Source organism: Megalopta genalis, chromosome 9 (genome assembly GCF_051020955.1).
Source record: "Megalopta genalis isolate 19385.01 chromosome 9, iyMegGena1_principal, whole genome shotgun sequence".
Lineage (NCBI taxonomy): Eukaryota > Metazoa > Arthropoda > Insecta > Hymenoptera > Halictidae > Megalopta > Megalopta genalis.
Window position 1 is genome coordinate 19,009,912 of NC_135021.1, and position 16,575 is coordinate 19,026,486.

A 16,575-nucleotide genomic window follows, 5' to 3' on the forward strand; every position below is an offset into this window, starting at 1 on the left:
TGTACATATAAAGTGTACACTAATACTGTACATGTCCAGACATTTGTATCGTTTATCACAATATTGTATTTTACAGATTAACACAAATTGATTACATTTAGTCCAAAGTATCCACGATTATCAAGTTATATCTCATTCAAAGAGCTTCACTTGACAAGACGTTATCACAGGCACGAGTTATAAATACATACATCGGAGAAGTATCAGATAGATAAAGAATCTTTTTGTTAGAATTTCTCTCCGATTGTCGCCAGGTCCGAATTGTAAGCAGTCAATCCCAGAATTGAAGTCGTCATTCTTCGAGTCTCGCGGCTCGCCTTTATAGTTGCCGACAACTCGCGCGCGCGCGCGCGCGTGTGTGTGTGTGTGAGGGAGGGGAAGAGAGAAAGAGAGAGAGAGAAAGGCAGCGGCCAGCATGCCGGTGTACATTACTATGAACACATTGTAGTGCTGGAATAAAAACGATGATTTAACTTTTTTAATTTTAATTTTCTATATACGAAATTTTTTTTCACACTTTGCTTTTGATGTATTAACGAAATCGTACACACAATTCCGCCACATGCACGAATATTAATAATATTGGTGCATGTTCGCGACGCATTGCAAGATACGTATGTAATTTGTTTCAAAGTTATCTGAATCAATAACTGATACATAGGAGGAAACGAGAATGTAAACAAACACGAAATCTCCAAGAATGAGATAAGTGAAGTGTTTACATCTGAGGAGAAACGTGAAACAGTACCATCAATCTTCGGTAAATATAAATATGTACCTCAAATACACAACAGTCGATAAATCAGTACAAGTAATCTCTAAAGTACGATTTTTTTTTTCTTCTGAATTCATCAATCTCCTTGACGAGCCGAAGTTTTGACATTGAAATTCGCGACACTCGGTGCATTCAAAGTTTGTGAATAATATAATATATAATATTATATATAATATAATATAATATAATATAATATAATATAATATAATATAATATAATATAATATAATATAATATAATATAATATAATATAATATAATATAATATAATATAATATTTTTCGTGCAGTTTTTTTCTGAGAAAAAGATACGTTTAGACTAGAAGATCGACAGTTCAAGGACGAAGTTCTCATAAAATAAAACATTTTTCTCCACTTCAAGCTGGTATATTTATGATTTCATAAATCTTCTTGAGGTCATTTGAAGTATGTAACTGTATATGTACAGTGGGACACAAATATGTGTGGACACCCTTTAAAACGGTATAACTTTCTTAAAACTGTAAAAAATGACTTGAATGTTTTTTTAGACGATTCAGGAACTGACTGAACTACTCTTTCTTTTTCCTTATTTTTCTATTACTTGGAACGACGAAAAAATATATCCAAATATTACTGATGTACGTTTACAATGTCTTTTATTCATCTTACAATATTTGATCGACAATGTACATCGGGATACGTGGGCTTCCAAGATCATTCAAAATCATTTACCGCCATTCAAAACTTACATGCATCCAATGTTCAGAAATTATTCCTTATCTCTTGTATTGGAAAAAAATGATCTTCGACGTAAATAGATTAATCTATTCTATGCTTAAATATTCTATCCTTAAAGAAGACACCTGCAGACTATTTCTGGTGGCGTTTTATGGAAGATAGTTTATAAAAACGAACTCACTACTCTTAAGAATATAAGTAAATATATAATAATATATATAATATATAATTTACTATATTATATATATAATATAAGTAAACGTGTAAAAAGAACCAGTATACTAGTTTTGTAACTTTTAAAAACATGGAATTATTAAATGAATTTGTACGACATTATCACCTAAATGAATATAGAAAAATAAAACTTCGAATTGAACGAAAATATAGACAGGCGAAATACATTTCGTGGTTGAATCACGGAAATTGAAATTAATACAAAAAACATAATTTGGTATAATTAAAATGAATTAGTAGAAAAAGTTTTATTTTAATTTTATTTGTTAACATAAAACACGGGAACTCAAGTTCGTATAAACAAATTCTTACAATTTCTGATAGTATATTCTTCCTTGTTTGAAAATTTTTTAAGTAACCAGATGAGATTGCGTAAACAAATAACAAAATATATATTTCAGGATAACTGTAAATTTACAATCAGTCTCGTAGAGAATCGTTTTTTTAAACAACTGACAACAATGGTTACTAATTACTAAAGATCTCTCAAAATGTTTTCCAAAGATTTACCTTTGGTTTCAGGAACTAATATATATACAAAGAAAATGCCAATCGCAGATAGTCCAGAGAATAACCAAGATGTACCAGACCTACCCATCGCTACCGTTAAGTCACTGTAAAATTTGGTTACAACGAAAGCCAATAACCAATTTAAAAGGCCAGCACTGCTGGCGGCTACACCCTTCACTTCTGGTGCAAAAATCTCGCCTATCATCATCCATGGAAGCGGGCCGAAACCAAAAGAAAACATGATAATAAATACGCATAAACATACTAAGGGTAACCAATTAAATGAATCTACGTGCATGTTGATCTCCTGCAGATAAAAGAAAACTCCAAGAACAAGTGTCGACAAGAACAGGCATACTATCGACAATAATAGCAATATTCTCCTACCTATGTAATCTACAACTAGAGTACTCGCAAAAACAGCTACTACTTGCATTGCACCAACAATAATCATAGGAACACCTTCTGGCAAAGAACTGTCAGCTTTAGTGAAATTATCACTGCCATAAAGTATAATAGTGTTCACACCGCAAAATTGTTGGAAAAACATGAGACCGTACGCGATTAGAAAACCTTTCATAGTTACTTTAGATTTGATCATGCTCGAGAATGAAACTTTATTCCTTCGCTTTTCTTCTATGGCTTGCAGTTGACTTTGTATTGCACCCTCTATATCATACTGAATGCCGTATAACTTAATTAAACTCTTTCTGGCAGCATCCTGTTTTCCCTTCATCAAATAATACGTTGGCGTTTCCGGCATAAACAGAAACACCACGAAGAAAATGATAGGAGCAACGATTGATATAATAGACAGTATAATTATGTCTACAACACAGCCCAACGCATATGACAGAAAAATGCCCACTGTAAGAAGCAACTGGAAGTAAGATCCGAGTCTTCCGCGAATTTTACTTTCAGCTATTTCTGCTGTATACATCGGAGCGGTTACGCAAAAGGCACCGGATGCAATACCGGTAATGAATCTACCGATATAAAGCATCGTTACGGAATTGGCGAAAATTATAATCAGCCAACCCGCGATAAAAGGAACCACCATGATTAACATCGAAATCTTTCTTCCAATGAAATCGGTTAAAATTCCAATAGGTACACATATCGCTCCAGCACCGAGTGTACATAGTGATCCAATCCACGAAAATTCGGTAGGAGTAATGAAAATATGAAACTTCCGTGCTAAGTAAAGTCCATTAGGACCAGCCGAAGAAGTCCATCCTAAGACCATGCCTGCTGCTAGAGCTCCCAGAGTTGAAGACAAGCTGGCGACATACTGCGGTAATTTTTTGGCTGGCATGAAGTGATCGTCGTCATTGCTAACCAATTCGTGCTGTGAAATTCCGAGTTTTTTTTCGTTCATGTTGTTGAAATTATTTCGATGTAGAACCTGGAAGTATTTATATAAAATCTGATTATAATTATATCTTTCTTATTGTTATATTTTTATAATATACCTTATAAATATAATATATCTAATATATAATATATAATATAATATATCTTATAATATATTTATAAATATATATATTTTTATAATATTTATAATATATATTGATATATTTTTATAATTATATCTTTCTCAGTATTGTGCAAAACAACAAACTATTTATCCTCTATATATAATAATACTCAATATAAAAACTACATCCATTTGTGTTTCTCCTACGATGACGATTAATATGACTAAGATCGTGACTTTGTATTATAAATAAATATTTGTTTATTTTATGAACCGTCCGATGATTTTAATATTGATTGTGTACAGGATGTATTTTACAATTGAACAAGACTAGAACTTCGTTCCTTAATGTTCGAGTATTTGTTGCAAACGTTTGTTTTTCCTCTAACACTGTCTTGTGTAGAGCAGTATTTTTTCTGTCTGCAAAAGGAACAAAGTTATAGTCTGGTCGAGTTACTAAACGCGTTCTATATTAGTATTGTTATTACGTATCGTGCAACGTTACCTTATTGTAATACGAAAATGTGATTTAGCTCTTTATATCCCAAGAAAACCGTCCCGTGTGCTAAGTCTGGGTGCACTTTAGGAAATACAGTTCTTACGAGAACCAAATGTAGTTACTATCTTGACATATATCCGTTTCTTATCAATGGTATGTCGGAATGAAGATTAAGCATGATTTAATCGTCGTATCTGCTGACTTTTCGTTCGTAACACATTGTTGACCACAGAAATTGTCCTGATACATTCAATTCGAATATGCTTTGTTTGATCTCAAAATTTATCAATTCGTTCGTTCATATGCAAATAAACTTTCAAATTTAGCGTTAAACAAACACTATCGTATCGAACACAATACGTTAGAATTCCATATATGTAATAGCAAAAAAAAGTTCTCGTATCTATTTGATAATTCTCTAATGCATTTATTATTCTTATCTACAAATGTTGTTCATTGAATTTGATATAACTCGATAATCGTGGATACTTTGGACTAAATGTAATCAATTTATCTTAATACGTATAATATAATAATATGAAAAAGATATAAAAAATTTATATGCAACATGTGTGTCATTAATTAATTTATGAAAGTGATATTTCCATTCCAGGAAAGGTTTATTTCTATCAGGAAACTGATATTCCAAATGTTCAATAATTTTAGCAGTTACTGTTCTTTCTTTAATTTATAAAGTTACTAATATTTTTTGTAAATTAGTTTGTAACATTGGAAAATCATGATTAGTTCTTTCTAATACGTGTTTTAAATATTGACGATAATTGTGTTCCATTTTCAAGCTTTCTTCTATTGTGTCTTCGTTTTTATACACCATTTTATAAGTACCATTTTTTACATCGTGTAATTGTTTTGCTTTTCTTTGCTTAAGGACTAGATTATGTAGATTCTGTAAATGCCACATAAATAATCAAATAACTTGAAAATGACGTTATGGATTGAACACAGTTAAATACATACATGACATTTTAACATTTCCAATTGTTCAATCTCGTTTCCTATATTAGGAATATGTTCTTTAATGTTTTGTAAATTTTGTTTACATTGAACTAGTTGATCATCCGTACTTTTTAACTGATTTTTTACTTGCTCTATTGTACCATTAGTTCGTCTTAATACCTGTAAATTCCGCAGCAAAATCGTTTAAGAATTGGTTAATTAATCGATGAGATAACAAAAGCACACACCTTTATAAATTGTTTGATTTTTATCCGTTGATCAGAGAGACGTTTATGAATTATTACTTTCTCATTATGACTTTCTTTCGGGTTCTTTTTAAATTTTCCAATTACTTTGTTAAATATAACATCTCTTCTTGCGACACAGAGTTCCATATCATGGACCAATTTTTCTTGTATTTTTCTTAGGTAAGAAAGTCGCATTTCCATTTTATGTATCTCACTTTTCATTGTTGCTATACCTCCAGCACTATGTTCATCCTTTATCTTCTTTACTGTTTCTTGCACAAGTTGTACCTTAAATATAACATTACAGTATGTAAATTGAAGATATAAGGAAACATACTATATTATAATATGGCTTACTTTCTTTTCCCAAGACAAACTTTCTTCTTGCACCGATTTTAAATTTTCTTTTAATAACAACTTTTCTGTAACTAAATTTTTTATATCGCTTCGCAATTTTATAAGTTCCAATTCCAATTCTTGAAACGAGAGGATATATTCATTTTTTATTATGCAATTTTTGTCTTCTAGTTCATCTTTCAGATCCTTTTGCATTACTAAACCTGCATTCATACGTAATAGTTTTTGTTGAAGAGAAAGTATGATTTTATTTACATGTGCTTCGTCTTTCATAAGCATGTGTAATGCAGATTCCAATTTTAAATTCTTTTGTCCCATTATCATAATTTCTTTGTCAAGAAGATTTATATCTCGTAATTGCGATTCCCTTTGTTGGCTTAATGAAACCATAAAACCTTGTTGTCGCATCCAAAATTGTTGTGCTTTTTGAATATTCTGTAAATGATCTTGAATAGTTTTTTCTAAACCAATAATTTTTATATCTTGTGGTCCCAAATCTTCACCAATGTGTGGTGTGAGCTGAAATTATTTATTCATAGATTATTTTATATGAAATTGACAAAATCAAATAAATATAAAATACGAAGGTATGTAACCTGTTCAATAACTTTGTTCAGTTCTAAAAGTTTTTGCTGTTTTCGTTCAATTGTAATTTCATGTTTTCTCATTTCCTTTTGAAATTCATCTATTTCCTCTTCCTTTTCTTTATTTTTTTGAGAAATTTCTTCCAATTCTTTTTTTTGGTTTTCAAGGAGATTTGCAAATGTTTCTACCTCCAAAAGACTACTTCCATATAAATTTTCTGTACGTGCAAGTGAAACTTCATTTTCCAACACAGCATTTTTTGTATTTAATAACAATTCGTTTACATATTGTGCGGTCTTGTTAGATATAAGTCTTTCTTCTAACTTTCTGAACACTGTATTTTCTAAATTTAGTTTCTTTGCAACTGTGATTTCAAACTTCTTGCTCACTTGTTCCTCTTCATACAAACAATTCTGGTATTTCTAAAAAGAAATCATTTAAAAACGAGACTAAGTAAAAAGTACTTCTCTTCTAACATTTAAAAATGATACATACAGTAAAAGTAGAATCATAATCAGATTGTATATGCTCATTAATTTTTGTTAAATTTAGTAACTGCCATTCAATATCTTTAATTTTTTCATTATACATTGTTACTATTTTTGATACGATTCTAATATCATTTTCTAGACGAAATGATAAAGATGTTAAATGTTCGTTGGTCTCCATTTCCTTTTCAGATTCTTTTTTAACTGTTTGTACTTCCACGGAAAGTGTATTACACAACTTACGAGTTTCTCTAAGAAATATGTACTACATTATTATGTAAAGTGATAAGAATATAGTATGAAATTTAATGAAAATAAAAAATTTCTTTTAATTTCTTATGTACATCATGTAACCTATCGGTAATCTATTTAACCTGACAAATTTATCTTAACAATCAATAATAATGGCTTAACTCTAGAAGGAGTGAAAATCACCGTAATATTTCCAGATCAATATAATCTCCAAGTATTTTATAATAAAATAATAAATCTACTTTTAAAGATGTTAAAACAGCATTTTAACAGATTGTACCATTTGTCTTGTATAAACTTTTAAATACTGTAAATGTTTGCATATAATGTTTATGAAGAAATTTTAATTTTCCAAACTGCAATACTTACTCTTGTTCAGAAAGTAACTGATCATAAATACTATTTCTTTTATAAATACTCATCACAATAGACTTCCATACATCATGTATATCTTTGCGTTCTGCATATAAGGTCTCTAAATCTGTATTTACATCTATTATCATTCTATTAGCATCTATTTTCTCTTTGGTTTTAATTTGTAATTGTTCATCCAAATATGCTATTTCGTCCTCAACTTTCCAGATTTCTTCTTTCAATCGATATAAAATAAAATCTCGTTGATACTTTTTGTTGATTAACATTTTCCTTTTATTTGCATCTTGCGACGAAATCTGTTTCGATATTTTCAAGTGATCATTCAGGTCATTTTCCCACTTTGACAAATAGTTATAGAAAGTCAACAAATTTTTCAACTCTTGAGAAAGCTTTTTTTGCTTATTTCTTTCATCTTCTAATTTACAATGATTCTTTTTTAAAACTCCTTTAGCTTCTTCTATGTTGTGATCTTTCTTTTCTCTTAACGATGTTATCTTAGACAAAGCATCAAAATATTGACGAATAATTAAATGTTGTTGTTCAACTTGTTGTTGTGTCTGATAAAGATCAACACCTTCCGATTCTAACTCTTTCTCAACTTGTTTGATCGACGTTTCCTAAGATATATAAATTAATGATGTTAAATTAGTTAAATCATAATTAGTAATACGTACATAATATGGGAAATAATATTACAATAATCCTATATTATATTAACAGAATTATGATAAATTTAATTGATTATATTGTATTATATGCATAAAATATATGATTCGATACAAGAGGTTCCATTAAGCAAGCAAGGTTCCATCAATCCATTTTTAATTAAACAAAAAATTTAATTTTAAAAATAATAAATATATGGTGCATATAATTAGATGAATTTTATGTAATACACATTTTACTTACTAGTTCAAATATTTCTTCTGAGAGTCTGTTATTTACATTCGATAAATGTATATAAAGGGTTTTTTGAAATTTGTTCATTAATCGATCATCAGGATCCAGTACATTTAATGCAGATATATCAGGCAAATCCATTTTATTATAAACGTTGTATTTCCTTTAACAATTATATCTTCGTCCAACACCTACTACCGTGTTCCGATATAAACAAATTATAGGTTGCCATAACAACGTCAGATCACAGAACAGGAATATGAATACTATACATATGTATTGAGACTGTTGCTTAGCCACGCGGCATAGATACAATTTGCGATGGCGCTACCGTATTATAATTGTGGCAGATGTAGATAATTAACGTTTCCTATTTTATCGACAATTTTTAACGTCGTTTAAGTTAACAAATTATGTTGATGAAGTTTTTGCCACCTTGTAAATATTAAATCAAATAGTATTGTTATCTACCAACGAGTATTCAATTTATAATAAATCTTCTTCTCGTCTACACGAATAGACGAAACGGGAATAATTTATTTATTAGTTTGATAATTTCATATCAAAATATTTTAATTAAAAAATATCAAATAGTTAATTACAGGCTGCGTCGCGGCATTGGCCGCAATTATTTATGTTATTTATTATGTTATGTTATGTCATGTTGTTTTACTCATTTCATAGTCCATATATACATATTTTCATCCTGGCGCAACAGCTTAGAATAAGTAGAGAGGGGGGGGGGGTGGAGAGAGAGAGAGAGAGAGAGAGAGAGAGAGAGAGAGAGAGAGAGAGAGAGAATGAGAGACAGCTTAGTTAGCGAGATTAATTGAGGATTTCAAGAGAAATCACGTAGCCTTTTGAAAGATCTTCTCTAATTTCTCGTAGACAGAATCAGAACTCTGAGCCCTTCAGGATAGGAAGTCATAAATCCTTAGTCAAGGATATCTCGGACCTCTGTTTCAAAAATTTTGTAGCTTAAAATTCATGTCTGCATTACTTAGAACTTAATAATATAGTAATAATAGTATAGTATATATATTAATAGTATATACTATACTATTATTATACTATATTATTATTACTATATTATTACGCTGCTTATTATTTCATTATTACTATATTATTAAGTTCTAAGTAATGCAGACATGAATTTTAAGCTTTATACTAAAGTAATTCGATCCTTTTTTTATGTGTTTCGCAGTATATGTATAACTTCACGAATTTCTCGAGTACAACGATAACCTTTGGTAGAGATATTTATCAAAGCATATACTTTCAGAGAATCGAATGAAAAGAAACATCGAATTTTGGAGATTCTACACTAGAATTATCCCCTCGAAGGGCAAATACGTATGTTGTGTAGGAAAGGTAAGAAAAGAATGCGCGGAATGAGACGTATTATGCGCCTTCGCGCGGGAACTCTATTGAGACCGAGACAACATGATTTCCCGTGAGAATTTTACACCGAGTTCCGGACTCTTTCATAGCGGGCTTTGTTCGAAAGATATTCTATTTTACACGAACACGATCACAAGAAGATAAATCGCATCGGCGATCAACTGAAATGCGAAATGCCCGAACGAGCCTGAGGAATGTTAACTTGAACAGAAAATTTTCGCGATTCGTGATGGCTCGGTGTGGGCGGATTCACCGTATATTAAAACGCAATATGTATGTCGCAACGAAAGCATGAACGGAATGTAAGACTTTCGACCTCTGGCGGGGGATTCGTTTAAAGAAACGCGTAAGTTGAAGAATCGTTGCGGAACGCTCAATAGATTAGGATTTTCATTTTACACGCAGTTTAGGTTAGACAATTTTACGATTACTACAAACATGATCTTTTAATAACTCGAAAGCGGTATTCGATAGGGAAAAAATTGTTGATTCTTTGTTAAATAACATATTTATTATATCTATCTAATATATATTATTATTATATATTAATAATTGATATAATATAGTATAATATTATATATATAATATATTATAATATTATACATATAATATATATATATATTTATAGAATATAATATATTAATAATTATTAGAATTTAATATTTTAAAGGAAGAAATATATTCTAGTATAAAGTTCGATGTACGTATATCGTGTTTGGTCTCATCTTAATCAGAAAACCGTCAGCAATATGTTAAAAAAGAAATCACTATTAGAATGTTAAAATTAACAAAAGTTATGTCATTGCATTGTCTTCCGGGAATTCGAGTCAAAGGAGCCGTTAGCGTAGCGAGAAAAAAAGATAAATTAAAGGGCCGCGGAAAATCAATAAATTACAGGGCCGTAGCGTCAGAAAAAACTCATCGAACAGAATGGAAAATATTTGATCGATTAAATTTCATTTCTTCTATAGAAAACATTGAGTTTGATTTCACATCGAAATACCGAAATTACTTTCTTGCCAAACCAATATGTTCTTGCAATACCTGCAATCCAAACAACCAGCGAACGTTTATTTGCCGCGTCTCGTAATATATAGTTATATGTATAAAAGCGCGTTTGTTATAGGAGAATATTGAGCAATTGTGTTTTCTACGTAGCAGCGTAAATCAATTTTAATAAAAATCAAATTGTTCTATGGTTCTCGCATGTTTCACAAAACTTTTTATAATCACTAAGTTATATTTTATTGCTTCCTATTACTTGTAAATAATAATGATAATAATAATAATAATATTTGTTTTCTAACGTTTAAAATTATTTCCACAATGTTCAAATACGATAAATAATAAATTTGAACGTATCAAATCCATCGTATAATATTATGAAAATTTCACTATTTTATCAATAATTATTAAATTCTTTATAATAATTCTTATTCGTTTATAATTATTTTATCTAAGAAAGAAAGGCTGTAAATAAGTTAGCAGATACAGTTTAGGCTCCTCGAGCGAGAACAATAATTTCGGTTAGGTTAAAAAGTATATTTCCGCTTTCGACGCGATCGGTAGATATCAAATTAACATTTGATTCGGATCGAAAATCTAATTTTTCGCGATTCGTTTCTGAAAATTGTCAACGAGCGGGGCTCTCCCGCGCTATACATAATCGGTTTTATGCGAAAGGGTAGAATTATTAGGCCGGGCATTTGCGCGGGAGAAATGTAACGCGATTAATGTCCCCGCGCGCGATGTTTCACGCCGCGATACCTCATCGGACAGGTTTAATTCGACGCATCGCGTCCGTCGGCGGGTCTAAAAATTAAATTGCACGGCTACCTCGTCGATTAGCATACGATCGTTCATCGGTGACTTTAATCAGGCGAAATGCAATAATTGTCATGTCAGTGAAGCCCTCCGATGAACGCGTTCGCGCGGTAACAGCGCCGATATTAATTTCTACTTTCCGTCTGACCGCGAAGGACCTGCGGCGGTGAGGCAGCTGGTAAGAGGGGGAGTGTAAACACAAAGTGACAACATACTGCAAGGTCATTGAAATCGGAAAGTCCCTGAAGTAAATAATTATCCCTAAAAGCGAAGCGTCTTTTTTTAAATGTATATCAAGCATTGTGATGAACATTGACAGACCCTAAATCGAAGAGAGTTATATTACTGCGGTGCACAGTGTTTCAAAACGTTGCATGTAGCTAGACAAGAGCTAGAAAGTTGTGAAAAGAAACAGAACTTGCGATTTTAAATAAACATTGATAATAAATATCAACGAGCTAAATACGAATCTGCTCATATTTTCTTTAATTTCGCATGTGCACTTTTCAAGAAAAATTGGTTTCACAAGAAAATTTTCAAACACGTTTAACGCTGCAGCAGTAATTATGATACAGTACTAATTCGTATAGTAGAATTCTGTGGAGTTTGTCGAATAACATGAACAACATCGGTAACATCAATTGAATACAGGATTGAGAACCATGATCGAAAAATGGTTGAATTAAACGCGAGTGTAAGGAAAACGACCGAGGCTTGTACCTTCGTAATCGTTTATTTGTCGCTGCCGCTCTAGAGAAAACGTTCCACCGACTAAAACGTGTGACAGAGCGCCTTTTGCTCCGGCTCGCAAAATAAATAATTCGATTCGGCCAACTAAAAACCCAGGCCTCGTCGCGAGCCCTGGTCGCTCGCTCTTCGGCCGTCCGAGGAAATGACACGCGATACCATTTTCCTTGAACGGCGGTTAATTACATTGTAAAAGCGCAGGCTACCGTCGGCGACAAAGGGTCGCGGCGGCCTGCAAGTTTGCGTCGCTGCGTCTCTTGTTTATTTAATGCGATACCGTGGCCCGTCGTCGCAGCGGCCGCCACGGTAAATAAAAGAACCCCGGAAATCTGCCAATCTTTTCGGATACTGTTCAATTTATTTTAGAAACGGAACATGCGAGTGACAAAGCAATTACTCCGCTTGAAAGAGAGATCCTTTGACTTTTGCGAACGCCTGATTGACATATAATTTAGCGTTGGTGAACGTTAAAAAACATCTTCTGCTTTTGACCCTTTGCCCTACGATTTATGTTCCAAGAACGTGTGCTACAAACAACAACAACAAGGCCGGTCACGCGTCCAGCCTCCCTTTCATGGTTGCGCGGAAACCATGTCTGAAGTTGTGTCAATCGCGAACTTTTTACAGAATGTAAATACATACGGTGACACCCGTTAATGATCGGGCAATTTTCAAGGCGCGATAACGTTTTTTGGAACTGGACTAAACGACTTGAATTTTTTTCTAGATGATAGAGTGGCCCCAGTCTACTAGATCATAACTAGAATGTATCGACAAATGTATCGACCACGTCTCTCAGACGTGGTAATCATTTCTGGCTCTATTCTTCGATCACGTCTCTCAGACGTGACAATCATTTACGGCCCGATGATCCGGCCACGTTTCGCAGACGTGGTCGCAGCGCGAAGGGTTAATTAGATTTTTCGGCTGGAAACGTTCTGCCACGCGCACCGGCCGGGCTGTAATAACTTTCATCGCGTGTTCATTGTTTTCGACAATTTGAAACGGGTATTACGTTTACTTTTCGCATCTAAACAAACCTTTCGGCGGATATTAATCGCGCATATTGACGTAACCCGCGTATCGGTGTTTGCTTAAGGATTATTTCATATTTGCCTCGGACAAATTCAATCGATATCGGAGAACGTTTGAAAACGTAATATCCGCCCGGCAGAAAAATACCCACGGGCGAGAATTATTTTTACGGGATGAAATTGCCGCGCGCGACCGTCTCGTTACGTCTGATTTCGTGCACGTGGCTCCACGAACGGTTTCGACGGTACGTAATTCTTTGTAGTCCAAACACAGCGTCGCTTGTAACGTTTATAGTAAGCAAACATACTATGTCTTCGCGTGACATGACATCAGCATGGAATGACGATTCTACCTGTAAAAATAAATCGGTAAGAAAGGACAACATTTTTTTTCATTTAAAGCTGTTGTTGTCGAGAAAAGGTACATATGAGCCGTTTATTTTGAAAATGGCATTAAAAATATGGATGCTAACTTTCGAGAAGATTTACTTGTATTTGTTATCTCAGGATACTGATATTTTTCTCAGTATAAATAATTTCGTATAAACATTAAAAAATCACCACTTTTCATTACGGTAAAGTGACTTATGCCACTTTCAAAATAATTATATAATATAATTATAATATAATAATTAAATAATAATATAATAATAATATAATAATAATATAATAATTAAATAATAATATAATAATAATATAATAATTAAATAATAATATAATAATAATATAATAATTAAATATATAATATATTATATATAATAATATTGAGAAAATAATACCATCGAATAGGAATCAAGTGGCGCGTCTGGCCATCGCATAACTATTCTACTTCTCGTCACGCTACAAGCCGTACAAACCTGACAGATCTTTGCACTGATTTTTCTCGAAAACGCAGTCTTAAATGAAAAAATGTTACTCTTCCTTTTCGTCTTATTTCTCCATTTAGAATCGTCCTCTGGTAGGTTGGACTTGAAAATTTGAGATCGAGATCCTAAAACATGGCAAAACAATCTGGTAAATGAATGAATTCTGTGGAGTTTGTCGAATAACATGAACAACATCGGTAACATCAATTGAATACAGGATTGAGAACCATGATCGAAAAATGGTTGAATTAAACGCGAGTGTAAGGAAAACGACCGAGGCTTGTACCTTCGTAATCGTTTATTTGTCGCTGCCGCTCGGGAGAAAACGTTCCGCCGACTAAAACGTGTGACAGAGCGCCTTTTGCTCCGGCTCGCAAAATAAATAATTCGATTCGGCCAACTAAAAACCCAGGCCTCGTCGCGAGCCCTGGTCGCTCGCCCTTCGGCCGTCCGAGGAAATGACACGCGATACCATTTTCCTTGATTGGTCGCTAATTGCATTGTACAAGCACAGCGTACGGTCGGCGACAAAGGGTTGGTCCATCGGTTCACGTCCCTGCCTCTCCTGTTTATTTAATATGCCTATTATCAGCCACTATATTATTTAATGTGTGCAATAAACATTGAATTTTTATATAATTGCAACTGTTAAACATTTTGCAAATTTTAAAAGATTCCAACGCCACTTCTCGCTTGTAAACAACGGAAAGAACTCGATCATAGCGGACCGCCAACCCCTTTCTTTTATCCTGGGGCCGCACATGCATTCCGTCGTCACAAGAGCACTTCCCAAGGAAAATTCAATTACATGCAGAAATAATTATGTTAGGATATAAGGATCGTGCGTTAACAAATATACGGTGTGCACGTGCGTATGCGTGAGCGAGGGACGCGAGGCACTAATGCGCGCGCGGGCGCGCGTGTGTTTCTGAACGAGCGAGAGAGAGAGGGAGAGAGAGAGAGAGAGAGGAGGGTTGGGTTTGAAAAGCGATGAGCGGTTACAGTCGTTGGGCGCAAGCGAGGGAGAGTAAATTTTCCCTAATTGACGCTCAGTTTGAAAACAAAAATAGACAATTTTCAACGGGACGAACCCTTTGTGTTACAAAGAAAAAAAAATATAAGTATTAACCCCTTGCTCTACGAATTAAGTTTAGTTCTGTTTATATTTGGCCCGACCGACGCACTACTACTATTTTTTTTACCACATCTCTCAGACGTGATAATCATTCCTGGCCCGATTATCCGACCACGTCTCTCAGACGTGGTTGTAGGGCAAACGGTAAATATAATATATATATGATATGTATAATAATATATATATATATATATTAATATAGTAAATTATATATATAATAATATATATATTAATATAGTAAATATAATATATAAATGAAGGGATACATACTACTGTAGTTACTACCATACTTCGCCCTTTACGTCTTAGATGAAGTGGCCTTGAAGTTCTTCATAGCCGCAGCGTAGCCCCAGAATGGTTTGCGACAGGTCATTCCAGCAGTTCAAGAGATCGAATAATCCTATCTTCTCTTCCCAAACTGTCCAGACCACGTGGTGTCTTTCGGCTATCGGACGTCTCAGGTTGCTGATTGAGAGCCGTTTTTAATATAAAATATTATAAACAGTAATATAATAATATCGGAATATTATTATATTATAATATAATATAAAAGCCGTTAATATATGAGCCGTTTGTTTTGAAAGTGGCATAAGTCACTTTTTCAAAAAAATCGAGTTAATGGTAACACTAATTACAATTGAAGGGTATCTTTTCATTTAAAAAAAAGAAAAAAAAAGTGACTTATGCCACTTGCAAAATAAACGGCTCATATGTACGTTTTTGAATAAAGCAAGCGACCCGACGCCATCTTGCCAAAGAATTGGGACTTCGTTACCTTTTGGTAAGAAGACTGTGTTGTGTAAAGATCACGCACAACTGTCTATAAATTCTTATAGACATTAATATTAAATTTAATTAAATTTAATTAAATTATATTAAAATAAATTAATTAAATTAAATTATATACATTAACACCGTTACACATCAAGGTGTTACGTCAATTATGAACAGAATGATCAATCAGAGAAAGGACTCGAGGCGCGACCGACCTTGTTATTGTTTTTGGCACACGTTCTCGAAACTCAAATCGTCAGTCAAGGGACTAATTTCTCTAACAAGTCTGCGGTTTGTTCTCTCCTTTCCGCTATCGAGATATTCTGTTCAAATTGAAAAATCATTTTACCTTTCCTCCGCATTTTGCCGGCGAATATCGTTGTAATATCGGAAAACAAAAAGACGAGCCTCCGTCCACAA

The 16,575-nt window shown here is 33.1% G+C and overlaps 2 protein-coding genes across 2 annotated transcripts; both read right to left on the reverse strand.

The window, feature by feature from the left end:
- Positions 1–1,393: 1,393 nt before the first annotated feature.
- Positions 1,394–4,877, reverse strand: LOC117224658 (facilitated trehalose transporter Tret1-2 homolog). The gene is made up of 2 exons (XM_033477758.2): positions 4,219–4,877; positions 1,394–3,641 (listed from the first exon to the last, which is right to left on the reverse strand). Exon 2 carries the CDS (start codon positions 3,612–3,614, stop codon positions 2,202–2,204), a length of 1,413 nt encoding a protein of 470 aa, XP_033333649.2. The 5' UTR covers positions 3,615–3,641; positions 4,219–4,877; the 3' UTR covers positions 1,394–2,201.
- On the reverse strand, positions 4,617–10,311 carry l(2)41Ab (lethal (2) 41Ab). Its single transcript, XM_076524441.1, has 8 exons — positions 8,384–10,311; positions 7,469–8,091; positions 6,855–7,098; positions 6,371–6,781; positions 5,775–6,293; positions 5,418–5,705; positions 5,191–5,349; positions 4,617–5,119 (listed from the first exon to the last, which is right to left on the reverse strand). The coding sequence occupies exons 1-8, from the start codon at positions 8,513–8,515 to the stop codon at positions 4,901–4,903; spliced, it is 2,595 nt and encodes an 864-aa protein (XP_076380556.1). The 5' UTR covers positions 8,516–10,311; the 3' UTR covers positions 4,617–4,900.
- Positions 10,312–16,575: the final 6,264 nt, after the last annotated feature.

Excerpts from the sequence above, each read along its gene's own strand:
- LOC117224658 (XM_033477758.2), bottom strand. The coding sequence starts at position 3,614 with ATGAACGAAAAAAAACTCGGAATTTCACAGCACGAATTGGTTAGCAAT.